Source organism: Rhineura floridana, chromosome 5, assembly GCF_030035675.1.
Source record: "Rhineura floridana isolate rRhiFlo1 chromosome 5, rRhiFlo1.hap2, whole genome shotgun sequence".
Taxonomy (NCBI): Eukaryota; Metazoa; Chordata; class Lepidosauria; order Squamata; family Rhineuridae; genus Rhineura; species Rhineura floridana.
The window spans coordinates 103,889,963-103,902,648 of record NC_084484.1 but is presented as its reverse complement, the minus strand read 5'-3'; the positions used below and the strand labels follow the sequence as shown (position 1 = coordinate 103,902,648).

General features: G+C 40.3%; 1 protein-coding gene across 18 annotated transcripts in view; it reads right to left on the bottom strand.

The window, feature by feature from the left end:
• Window positions 1–12,686, bottom strand: part of TIAM1 (TIAM Rac1 associated GEF 1) — a 229,617-nt gene that overhangs the window by 55,804 nt on the left and 161,127 nt on the right. For all 18 annotated transcript variants that reach the window (XM_061627834.1, XM_061627835.1, XM_061627833.1 and 15 more), the window contains 4 exons: window positions 10,510–10,743; window positions 8,216–8,401; window positions 3,603–3,749; window positions 294–368 (listed from right to left, as the gene is read on the bottom strand). In XM_061627834.1, coding sequence (XP_061483818.1) covers window positions 294–368; window positions 3,603–3,749; window positions 8,216–8,401; window positions 10,510–10,743 — 642 coding nt within the window. The remainder of the gene's footprint in view (window positions 1–293; window positions 369–3,602; window positions 3,750–8,215; window positions 8,402–10,509; window positions 10,744–12,686) is intronic.

Sequence of the window (12,686 nt, the reverse complement as noted above, 5' to 3'; positions counted from 1 at the left end):
ATTGGGAGGAAGGGCGGAATTTACATCTAATAATAAATAAATAAAAATCAAATGAAATCTCCGCAGTGCACTTTTGAGTTGAGCAGTGCCAAGCTCCTTATACCTCATTGCTTGGCTACATTTCAAGCAATATGACATCTGGCAAAGCTTAGGTGCTGCATAACTTAATTTTCCATTCAGGATTTTACTTCACTTTACTCTGCCCTAAAGGAATGGTCTTCATTCTAAAAACAGACTCGCAAGCTAATTGAACTCCTTTGTGTAAATTAATAAGATGTCCCTTATTTTTTTACCTTGCTTTCTTGAACGGTGTCATCAAATATTCCTTCTAAAGATTTCTTTACAGAATCCGCTCCTTCACCAAACACCTGCAGAGGCACAAAAAGTGGTATTTTAAAATACAATAAGATGATGCAAATGCTTTCTAAATTTGGAAGTATCTCATGTTACTGGGACAGATGAATACTTGTTCAGGGGGGAAATTAACATCTCCATTAAAATTGGATAAAATTATTTCCTGGATAAGAAAATAGCCAAATGCAATGGTTATCTGGTCTATTCAGACAAGGTCAGTACCTGATCTAAACCAGAACCCCCTGAGACTTACTAAAGGAAATATGGGAGAACAGTTCAAATGGGAAGTGGAGAAATACCAAGCCAGAAAAGATGAGTGCAATGCAGAAAAGACTGCTCTTAGAAGCAGCTCATAAGCTGCAGTGAAAATCCTAACAATACTTTCAACATCTTATAAAGCAGTATCTCCAACTAGTACCAGTCTTTGCCACCACACCATCTCTCCACCCTGTGTGGTCACCAAGATGCTTACCAAGATCTGTCATACTTTGTTCCTGTGTTGTGTGGAAATGCAGAGTCCAGTGACTGCAGAAAAATGATACCAGGGCCAAACTTGGCACCCACATTAAGTAAATAGCCCCACCACAACATATCCCTCAATCCAGCCGCTGAGGCTTCACAGAGACTGTGATCTATTAGAATAGCCACAAGAGAAAATGCCCCATCTTTAGATCACATGGGATAAGGACCCTTTAGTTCCCAAATCTCAATTTAAAGCCCAGACTCCAACTTTAGATCTGAAAATATCTCCCAGCTTCCGACTATATTTTTATGGGTGGGAAAGTCAATTGATCTTTCTTGTTTTAATGTAAAATTAAGCAGCAAGAAGTAATTCTTCTGGACAGTCCTTCCTTTCAATTGGCTAGGATCAGACTGCAGGGGAACTAAATTAATTTTACTGAACCATCAAATTTGGTTTCCAGTGCTTAGGAAGTTACATGGTATATCACTCCATCCCCCCAAATCCACAAAATTTTCTTGAAATGTACTTGTGTACTCCTAAAGCAAAATGGGGAATAGAATACTTCATATACAAGGCACCAAAATACAACAATGAAAACAGGTATTTTATATGCAAGTCTATAAAGAATTCTTGCATAACTTGCCCCGATTTCTATATTATGCCTTTAGAGAAATCCCTACTGTTTTTACTAAGTGCCTGCAGATCCTTTGACGAAAACTAGCCAAATATAATAAGCAGCAACCTTATTTCGCAGTGTTTAGACTGTTTCAGTTAGAACAAAGGATAAATATCAGGCTGCGACAATGAATACAACTGAGAGTAAGTTTATTATTTGCACAAGGAGAGCCTGGAATAAAATCAGGACCTACAATCATAAAGCACTATGCAAAAGTTACCACTATTTAGCCTGGTTGTTGAATCTGTAATTGTTTTTGTGAATGCTGTAGATATAGATGAGTTTTTACGGTTATCTAATCCTATTTATAAACACAATCCATGAGACTACAGGCTTTATGGAGTTTGAAACGTAGCTGACATTGACACAAGACAAAAAACCTTCTTGCACAGGTACCACCCTAATCAACAGGCAACCCAGGACAGCAGTCAATAGAAAGTAAGCAATACTAAAGAAAGGCAGTAAGGAAGAAGTCTTCCTTTCCTGGAGCGACCTGGAAGTATGAAAATCTATTGACCAGGAGAACCAGAAGGAAAGGACCATAGCAGATGTCAGGGAAGCCAAGAAGGGGCAGGAACAGGCAAGCAATACTAGTGCTGGAATGTAGGCATACAAAAAATGCAATGGGTGGGGCCAGAGTAGAATATGAGACACTGCTTTTACTTTAGGTCTTAGTGCATTTCAATTTTTCTCTTGTGTTTCATTAAAGTTTGTTATAGTCTATTCAATGGGTTGCCAATATGGTACCCACTGGTATACATACACCTACAGAGACCTTCCCAGGCACTTATAGAGTTCCATCCCACCTTCCCTCCTACTGAAAAAAAGAACCCTTTTATTATCACCAATAGAAGGCCTTTTTCAAGCCTAATTGTGGCACACAGGGACAATTTCTTGTGTGTGTGTGTGTGTGGGTTACAGCCAGGAAGGGGAGAGATCTTTCCCTGATCCTTTTAGCTGGAAATGGCAGGAACCAAACCGAGGATCTTCTGTATGCAAAGTATGTGCTCTACCACTCTACAAAGTTTGTAATTTTAGGCTTGCCTAGGTGCTGGAATTCTAGGTCCTGACAAAGTCTGTCACATATGTATCTTTCTCTTTTCTCCCCTACACTTTATCAGAGAGAACCTTCCAGGTCATACAACTGGGTAAGAAAGTATAATTGTAATTGTTAGAAACATACCAAATACTGAGACTTAAGGCGTAACAATGATACACCTAATGCCATTAAAACAGATTTCTCCAAGGAAAGCTTTGGAAAGGGTTAGGGACTCTCTTCTATGTGCAGCACCTGTCAACTATAAAGTTTTGCTACTAAATTCAGTTACAGAATCAAGCTTTGAGTTTGTACAAAAGCTATTTTGTCTTCTTTTGCATGTACAATATGGCAGGAAAAAGGTTTATTTGGCCCATTTTAGTTTTATGGAACACTATTAAATCTTTGCCACAGCAGTAATGCAAGTCATCCACTTTTTTAAAAACAGAAGGAACTGTGCTCCCCAACTGTACTCCTTAAATGTTTCCAGAAAATAGAAGTAGCAAACAACTTTGGCAACAGACATTCTTTGTTTCGCCGGCCTCGTTGTGGGCTGCCATCTGTTTCATACTTCTCTTCCTGCTTCAAAGTATGTGTTGTATTAACATACTACATTGTGCATCTAATCTGTAGTATTTTGAAGAGGGTATTACACATTACTATCAGGAAAGAAGTCTTATATTCAGGGGAACAAAGTTGTTAATCAATAGAGCAGTTTGCAACTCAGCACCTAATTCTGAATGAAACCTGCAAATTAAAACCTCCTGCATAAGCAGCTGGTATTTGTTTTAAATAAGTCTTCGCAAACTTCTCTATGCACCTTCCTAAACAAGACTATGGACCCAGCAATAAAGGACGGGATCCAGAGTAAAGCATATATAACGGGGTGGGCTTCCCCAATGCCTCTTCCTCAAAGCAGCCTCTGCAGCCAACAGAAATGCTGGGCAACTCTGCTAAGCAGGGCGGGTTGTGGAGCATATGGTTGAGGGGGAAGGGGGAATCCCTGAAAATTAGGTTGGAGCTCAGGTTTCAATCAATAATTTTGTGAGGGTTTTTTCTGGTTGGTAGGTTACCTGATTAATGCTTGGTCTCCCTTGCTTTTTCTTTGAAGTGGTGTCCAAGCCCCAAAGGGAAGAAAACCGGCTTCTTCGTTTGCTTGCTGATCTCGACATAGCCTGTGTTCTTCTTCTGACCCCAGACTCACCTGTGCGAGCAGCCACCTGCCAGGTGCATTAAAATTTATTAAACAAGACCATCACAAGGGAAGCAAATACAGAGAACTATGTCACATGTTATTAAAAATATGTACTGACAGATGTTAAGGTGTACAAAGATTATTTTTAAGATATTTGTGTGTATGGTGTAGAATATCTGGTGATAAAGGTACCTGATGTATGCTGAGGGCCGATACAGACGTAATACTATCCAGGCAATAGGTGAAGTTAAGGGATCAGGAACAGGTTATAAAATTATGTCATCTCTTTTCTCTACTATGGAGAATTCCATGGCCCATTAAGGACTTGTTATCTTTATGTTTGCATCATCCTTGAAATGGAGTTGTCACTGTGAAGCCACCCTGTCCATCCGACTAACCTTTAGTTGCCCTCTGACTGTAACACATCTTTACACAAATCTTTGAGTTTAAACCCATTTTTAGTTTGATTTTTAGGACCAGATTCGAACACAAAATAGAGTGATTATGACTGTCATTTGGACAAACTGCTGAACATTAACTACATCTCACAATCAGTATCCTAGATGCATTTTGTAGGTTGCATTCATACTGTCATCCCTATGAAGTATAATACTATGTTGTTGTTGTTGTTATATGCCTTCAAGTCGATTACGACTTATGGCGACCCTATGAATCTTTTGGGTATATTCATAGGGCTATCATAGTAAGAGGCATTCAGAGGTGGTTTACTATTGTCTTCATCATAATACTATATAGGCATCAATTACCTTCTCATGTTGCCTATTGTGATGTTCTATATTTCTGTATAAATAATTGTTCTGGATTTATTTCAGTGTTTATGATAAGTGATGTTTCAATAAGTTGAATATGGTAGGAAGTGAGAGTTGGGAGAGGGAAGCGAGAATATGGGATGTTGGTGAGTACTGTGCATGATTGGCTGGGTGAATGTGGAATGATTGATGCATATCTGAAAGGTTTGACAATTGGATAGGGACTGAAGGTGGAGAGGAACGGGGTTTTGACATTTGGAGGGAGAGGGCTGGAGAACTTGTGGGTGTGACAGGATTGTAGAGGCAGGTTAATATTAATTGACAATACAGCAAAAACTGTTGGAACTATACACATCATAAAGAGCATATTTAGAAACCACATGCTTGAGTACTTGAAACATAAACAATCTTGCTTCAGAAACATATGTTAAATAAATAAACTTATTTGTTCTTTTTAAACACACCTGGTTCTTGGCCAGCTATTACAAGAATACGAGGGTGGCAAAATATAAACAAAAGGGAGAAACAGTAACAATGGTAGCAGCGAAGTATCTGAGAAAGTAACTGTAGCAGGTTACAGAGGACCAACCCAGGGCTGTTATCTTTGAGAGTCATAAAGTTACATGGGGGGTTGAGGCTTGACTGGAAACCTCCATGTTTATAACAAGGGCTACGGGGAATAGACATAGTCTCTAACTGCAACTTTGTTATAAAGGATGGTGGAAGAAAAGGGAAGCCATGTCTCTCTCTGTTAAAGGTGGAGTGTTGGCAGGGTGGTAAAGTGACATCTATATGCTTAGCTATTTTGGAAAAACAAAATTTGTACAAACAACAAAAAACTAGGGGTGTTTTCTCCTCAGAGACTGCTTCTAGCAGATATTCCAAGTTAATGTCATCTGGGATGTTTCTTCCAAACTGTTTAGCTCAAGTGGAATGATCAACTCTCTGTCAGGCCACCTATGTGCTCATACTTTGTGAGAGAGCAGTGAAAAGTATGACAAGGATGACTTATTTTAGGAATGGCAGCGGGGAATGAATCCAGTATGTCTACCCTGTAGACTTAAACCTCTTTTAAGGAGAAACGAAGAACTTGTGAAAGGAACTGGTTTTTTTGGGCATGAAGTTAATATACAGAATTAATAAGAGTTTGTTACATAAAACAGAAAAACTCTGGACCATAAATTCTTTTTTCATTCTGTGAAGATATTGTAGTAGATTCCCCCTGAGCTTAGGTCACTAGAAGGGCCAGAGCATGGAAACAGGAGCATGCCATTCTTATGAAGGTGACCAACTCTGGGGCTCACTTGGGCTCCCAACTCCCAATGGAGATAACTTTTGTTGGCCTCTTGAGCCTGTATTTCCAGAGCCTAAAGTGGGAGGAAAAATAAACTAAGGAGGCTTCCCAATTCCTCTGGGAGAAAGGGCAAAACTATGCAATACGGGCAAGACCTATGTAATACAAAAACATGCTTTGCTGTAAGAGGGCTTTGAGTTAACAGCACTCCCATCAGTGGCCCTGAGAGGGCACACAAAGGCAAGAAAAAACAAAAGCGAGCCCTCTTTAAATGGGGGGGGGAAATAAAAGGAGTCACTTCGCTCCTAGGTTACAACCTTTCCCCTCCCCTGACATCTTGCCCTCTTGGTGAGGGGTGAGGGAAGAGGGTCACACATCCATGTCTTCCCACTGTCTGGCTTTCTGGGACTCTCTCCTGCCTGCCTGCCTTGCTTGGGTGGCTGCTAAAGATTGCCTCTGCTGCCTAGCAGTCTCCATCCGCTCCTCCTCTCGATGAAGCAAGAGAGTGCATTTAAATTGCCTTTCATACTCCCACGCATTTTGGCTGGCCCTGCCTCCCTCCTTTCTTTCTGTTCTAGCTGCAGCTGTGGAAAGGATTGGCTCAGTCAGGGAGGGGCTATTCTCTTATGCAGCTTCAAATACACTTGGTGGTGAGGAGGCAGCTACTGTGGGATATGACTGGATACCTTCTCATTTTTGTTATATGCCACCATCGTTTAGCGTGATAAGCTGAGACCAGTAAGTTATCCTTCTCTGGCAATCAATAAAATGGTATTCAAACTACTACTTTCTTATCAACAAGATTTAACACTGATAAGTATATCTACAAGAGTTGTCTACCACCTTTTCAACTATAACGATTAGCAAACTGGTTCTCAAATAGCTAAAATGCCACCACAAAATTGGTGTTTTTTCTACTAATCAAGTGCAGATTGACAAGGCAGGCTCCTAATGGCACTTTCTGCCAAAGGACGGTAGCACTATATCAACTTCACAAAAAAATTAAAACAAACTGGGAGAAGATCTAAAGTTAGTCTTAGCGTCCTGGGAGTTCCGAGAGTAGGCAGGGGCAGCCCCTGCGGCATAGAAGAAATACTTAGTGCTTGTGGCGGCAGGTGGTGGCGGCTCTCTACTCCACAATGCTACATTTTATGCATATCTGCCCCAGCCCAGGCCAGCCCTAATTTGCAGGAATTTGGCATTATCCTTATCCTGATATAAGGGTCTGCTGCTATCAAATCTGATTTGGCTCCAAAATACCCAAAGCATCCCAAATCTTCATGATGAGACTGGCAAGAATAAAACAAGAATCACTTAAAACAGGTATCATAGGCACCAAAAGGCCCTTTTCTTCTATAGGTCTTCTGTAAGAATCTGTATTTATAGTCTGCAGTTCTTCATTCCCTTGGAAGAAAATGACATAGGGTCAGATCCAACGGTTCCCTTCCATAAATAGAAGGGGTCCTTCCACTGGCAGAAGGGGCTTGGATCCACTGGAGGCTTCTGTGCTCACAGAAAGGGGAGGTAAATTTTTTGATTTCCCTTCTCCCCTGCAGCCCCTTCCACACTGTTCCACGGGGTTCCCCACACTTCAGAGCAGTTTTTCAGAGGCTACAAGGGAAAATCACCCTCTCCTCCACTGCTGGATCCAAGCTCCTCCATCAACAGAAGGACATTATTGGATCTAACTGTGAATGTCTCCTATTGAGTTAGCTGACAGCATTTAAAATCTGGAAGATAATCAAATAAAGTGCCAGATCTCACATAGCTTGTAGAGAGGGTGGACTCCTACGCAGGCGCCAGAAACAGCTAGAAGTATCAAGTTTTTTTAAAATGTGAAGGAAGATAGGATAGTCACATAATTTCTGCTAATATGCAGTATACATTCAGGAAGAAAAACAGATTTGTCATATGCATATGTATGGTTTGTGTGTGAGTGAGCATGTGCATGTGTGCCTACTGCAAAGTTGTTGCCAATGATGGAAGCAGAAAATATACCATATGAATAAACAGCAAAATAAATAAATGGTAATAGACATGAAAAACCAAGTATCTGAATAACCCAAGCAGATCAGTGAGTCAACAGAAATCAGCAGCTCAGGCACAGAAAATTTACCAGTAACAATTAATATGAGCAGCATGATAATGAATGGCAACAAAAGGTATTGAAGCATTTAAAAAACCTTTTTGAGATTTTAGGCTCCAATTCAATTTTGCTCCTCAAAAATGCAAAAATATTTAAGGATGGAAAATAATTTGCCACAGAGATAGCACTCTGCTTTTTGCTGAGTGATATGAGAGCAGAGACCAAATACACACTTACACCACTGAAAAAAACAGAGGTTGCACAGCAACAGCACTCACTTAACCTTCACCAAGTGGTTTCTATTTTAGCAACAATAACCTCTGGCATCAGTTTAAACTCACCAGTGCATGAAAAGAAGAGACTGAAAAGATTCCAAGACGGCCCATTGCATCTTTAGTAGGACGACTTGCAAACGCAAGCAATGTTTTTGGATTTGGCAGTTCCCCACCTTGGAGGCTAGCTAAGTAACAACGATACCGAAAGAGATCCATTTGGAACTGTTCCAGGTTTTGCTCCCAAACAAAGATCTACACAAAACCAAGAAAGATTGTGGAAGAAAAAGATCACCATGGTAAATAAAATTTAAAAGTGGATACTGTACAGGAACACACAAGCACAAATATTATATTTCATTGTTATCTTTTATTGTCCAAACTAATTGTATTCCTGAGGGGGAAAGGGGGATTTAAAACTAAGTTGGATCAAAGTAAATGTCTTTATTTTCAAAAGGGAAGACATTTGTCAACATCTATTACTTTGGTATGACACTAATAAGATGAAAAATCTGGTTTTAATTTCCTTTTTATTGCAGCTGGATTCTCCTCTTTACCTCGGAATCACTGAGAAAGTGTTTTTATGCAACACATTAGAGATAAGACACCAGATCTATAGCAAAAAAAATCTCTAGACTGTCAGCAGCAGCATCTTATAAACCAATGAAGTTTGTCATCATATTAAAGAAAACAATAACACACACTGTGGATACATTAACATCTGTCAGTTGCAGAGTGCCACCATCAGTCTGTATGATGCAGAATGCTACTGGAAATACTTTCAATTGGACAAAAATCTCCATAATAATTACATAGTTTTTCTTTGGTTAACATTCTGGACACATTTAGGGGCCTGGTTAAAGAGCTGCAGCTCAGCAAAAGGGGTCCACATGTTGCCTTCCAGAAATAATGCTGCAGTTCTAACCATGCTTACTCAGAAGTAAGTCTGACTGAGCTCAATGGGGCTTACTCTCTAGTAAGTATAACATCATAAGAAAAGCTCTGCTGGATCAGAGCAAAGGCCCATTAGCCCGGCATTTTGTTCTTACAGTGTCGTGTCCAGGACTGGACTCAGGAACCAGACCAGTTGGTGAAAGCAATTCAGTCTTTATTAAAGTAATATCCAAACAGAAACTACGCCTTCTCATGAAGCAACACAATAACACGTGTCCAGCGACATGCAAGAGAGTTGACAGAACAAGGAATCCCTGCTCTCCCTGACTCTTATAAAGGGGGCTTTCTGGCGCGAATTCTCTCACTCCGCCTCAAGGTGCTCTCTTCTACACCCCTCCTATCTCTCCCCCTTGCTCTTTTTTGTTTTCTCCGGGTTCGTGGTGAAGGGGGAAGCGCTGCCCCCTCCCCTTCTGAGGATTCTACCTCTGGTATTGGGGAAAGAGGGGGGTGGATGCCATGCCCATCAGGCGGGCTTTTCTCTGGCTGAGGAGGGAGTTGAATTCCCCCTCCTTCCGTTTCTAACTGCTCTGACCTGGGAAGGGGGGTGAGCGTGGGAAGTTCCTGGGAAGAGTCTGTGTCTGTGTCGGCTAGAGTTTCAAGGTCTTTACTGCTGGGCAACACTAACTCTGGGATTCCTCCCCCCTCCTCTGGTTCTTCTTCACACAACTCTGGGAAAATGATCTCCTCCCCTTCATCATCCTCTGAAGTGCCAGGACCCCAATCCTGCATCCTGACATACAGTTACCTACCAGATTGTCCATGGGAAGCCCACAAGGAGGACATGATTGCAATAGCATTTTCCCACTCATGTTCCTCAGCAACTGGCACTCAGAGGAACAGGGCTGCTGATACAGGAGGAAGGATATAGCCACCATGAGTGGCAGTCATTGATATCCTCCATGAATTTGTCTATTCCCCTTTTAGACAAGGCTGTAGCTTGGTGGCACCTTTATACGCAAAAGGTCCCAGGTTCAACTTCAACAGTTGGAGTGGAAGAGCCCCCTGCCTGAAATCCTGCTGCCAGTCAGTGTAGACAATAGTGAGCTAGTGGTCTAACTCAGTAAAGGCAGCTTCCTGCATTCACTTGCTTAAGGTAAGAAATTGCCTCTGTAATAATAGGACAGATATTTGCCATTATAGTACTGTTTCACCAAATCAGCAGAAAGTTGTCCAATTCAAACTGAAAGATGACCAGAATCAAAGCTCTTTGCGGGAAGAGACCAGTTACATACAAAACTTTGTAAAACACCATCTACAATGCCAATGTAAGCATTATAGTTGAGAAAGAAAAGAAGTCCAGCAGATTCTCAGTTTTACACTAGCTACTTAAAGCAATTACAGCAGCAGATACTTGTGGACACCTGAATTTATTTTATAGTCATGTATTTAATGCATGCAAGTAAAGTTACCTGATCAAGAATGGTCTTCTTCTTCTTGGAGTCTCTGACAGAAGACAAACTGAGGAAGTGCATTTCACCCATTTTCTTCATCTTCTCATCCATATCAATCTTCTGTTCCAATTTTTTAATCTCAGTTTTCAACAGCTTGACAGTATCTTCTTTGTGGTGCTGCCGGGCAACTGCTGCTGCACAAGCAGAATGAACTGCTGTAATCCAGTTCTCCAATTCTGTTTGGCTAGAAGTCTAAAAAGAGAAGCCAGAATCCTATTGATTAAAACATGCTGGTTTAAAAAGATCCCACTTCTCTTGATCTCACTTATGAGAGATATGCTTAAAGAAATTCTACTCTGTGCCTGTCTGGGTGTGCTGGAGTGCTAAATACACCTTTTCGAGCTTGGCGCTCTGCATCAGCATCGGAATCAAATGTTTATCAGTGCTAATAACTGCACAATGTCCACCAGCAATGGCTCAGGAATTACCTTTTTCTCCATCGTAATGCAACAATAGCATTCAGCTCATCACTGAACACAATTATTTAGATGGCAACAATGTTGAGGTAACTGGAAACCATGCATGTATACTTTTATAGCATCATTACACAGCTAGCCTGTAACAATTAATAAAATAATTAATGAACATGGTATCCATTGATAACAATGATGAAAAGTATAGCGCTTCCCTGCTGAAAAAGTTTACAATAATTATTATAGTCTCACAATATCTCTGTGAGACTACCCATGCTTTACAAAGGGAAGCTAGTAATGAACAGAGTAGTCCACATCAAAGAGTGAGTGTCTTGGTTTTGAGCCATAATTGAGCAACATACTCTTGTTCACCAAGCAATGCCACCAAGCTGGATAGCAACGTGTGTGTGTTTAGAAAGGAAAACAATGTTTTCCACTCATAGGGAATGGATTATTAAATAGAAAAGCTCATGCCCCCAATTTTCACAGAAAACCAAAAAAGTTTTCTGCTTCCCTGAGCAATATGAGATTTGAATAAAATGGGATTTAAAATCCGCCTCACTGTATCTCAATTGTCAAACATCCATTAATATCACTATCTGCATAGCTTGCTCTTTTCCAAGAGCACATGATGTGAATGTCATTTAAAATAATAAACTAATTGCTAGATTAATGAATCCCATAAGTAATCCTTTAATTGTTTTTCAGTGGTATTAAGTCAGCTAGAAAAGTTTACAAATTCAAGTGTCATTCTTTAAACTGAAACAGAGGGCAGGGTGGAATTGGGTGATCCAATGCACTCATAATCTAGGAACTGAAAACAGCTTCAAATTTGATCTGAAAACAGAGGTTAAGAGCAAATCCTAATTAGCATTAACCATGTTTAATGTTGGTGCAGACATAACCACAGTTAAGTGTGAGGGAGGGCAGGGGATATACTGTGTGTGAGAGAAGGGAGCATGGAGACTATTCCTGATCGATGGATAGTTAAGGTGCAAGTCCACACTGGCCCCTGGTGTGACCAACACTCAAAGCCAAACTCTGTAATCTAAGTCATATTGCTTTTAAATCTCCTCACCTCTCCTTTTTTTTTTTGGCCTGCTTAAATTTCATTAAAAGCAAACACCATTTTAGCAATGTCATAGTTTGTGAAGAAATCCATTCTAATTTATTATGACTTCCCTCCTTCTATATCCAACATATATAGCTGCATTCAGTAAACAAGCTAAAAGGAAATGTATAAATAGCCTCCAAATGCATTAACCAGGAAAAGTCTAGGAACAGAACATGAAATGGAACTCTTTAGTTGCAGAAATCAGGCTGAACAATCCTCATTCGTATTATATACAGAAAACTGGGTGTGAAGTTTAAAATTATAATGGTCTTCCACATCAAAGGAATCAAGTCTTCAGATATAAGTCTTTGACCAGATGTTCACAGAAAGGGAACATTACTATTATTATTATTATTATTATTATTATTATTATTTTAAGTTGTTTGGGAGCAGGGAAAGAGGAGGCCAGAGATATTCAGCACTCTGGAAATGAAAATGCTGTTCTGCCTCCAAAGAAAAGGTGAAACCCTGCAAAGAAACTGCACATACCTGAAATATAAGCATGCAGTTTTAAGATGTGGTAAGCATCTGGTAACATCATGTGACTTACAAAGTTAATGGCTTTATGTAGGCCTCATTGTAAGGAGGAAATTAGGAGGTGTATGGTA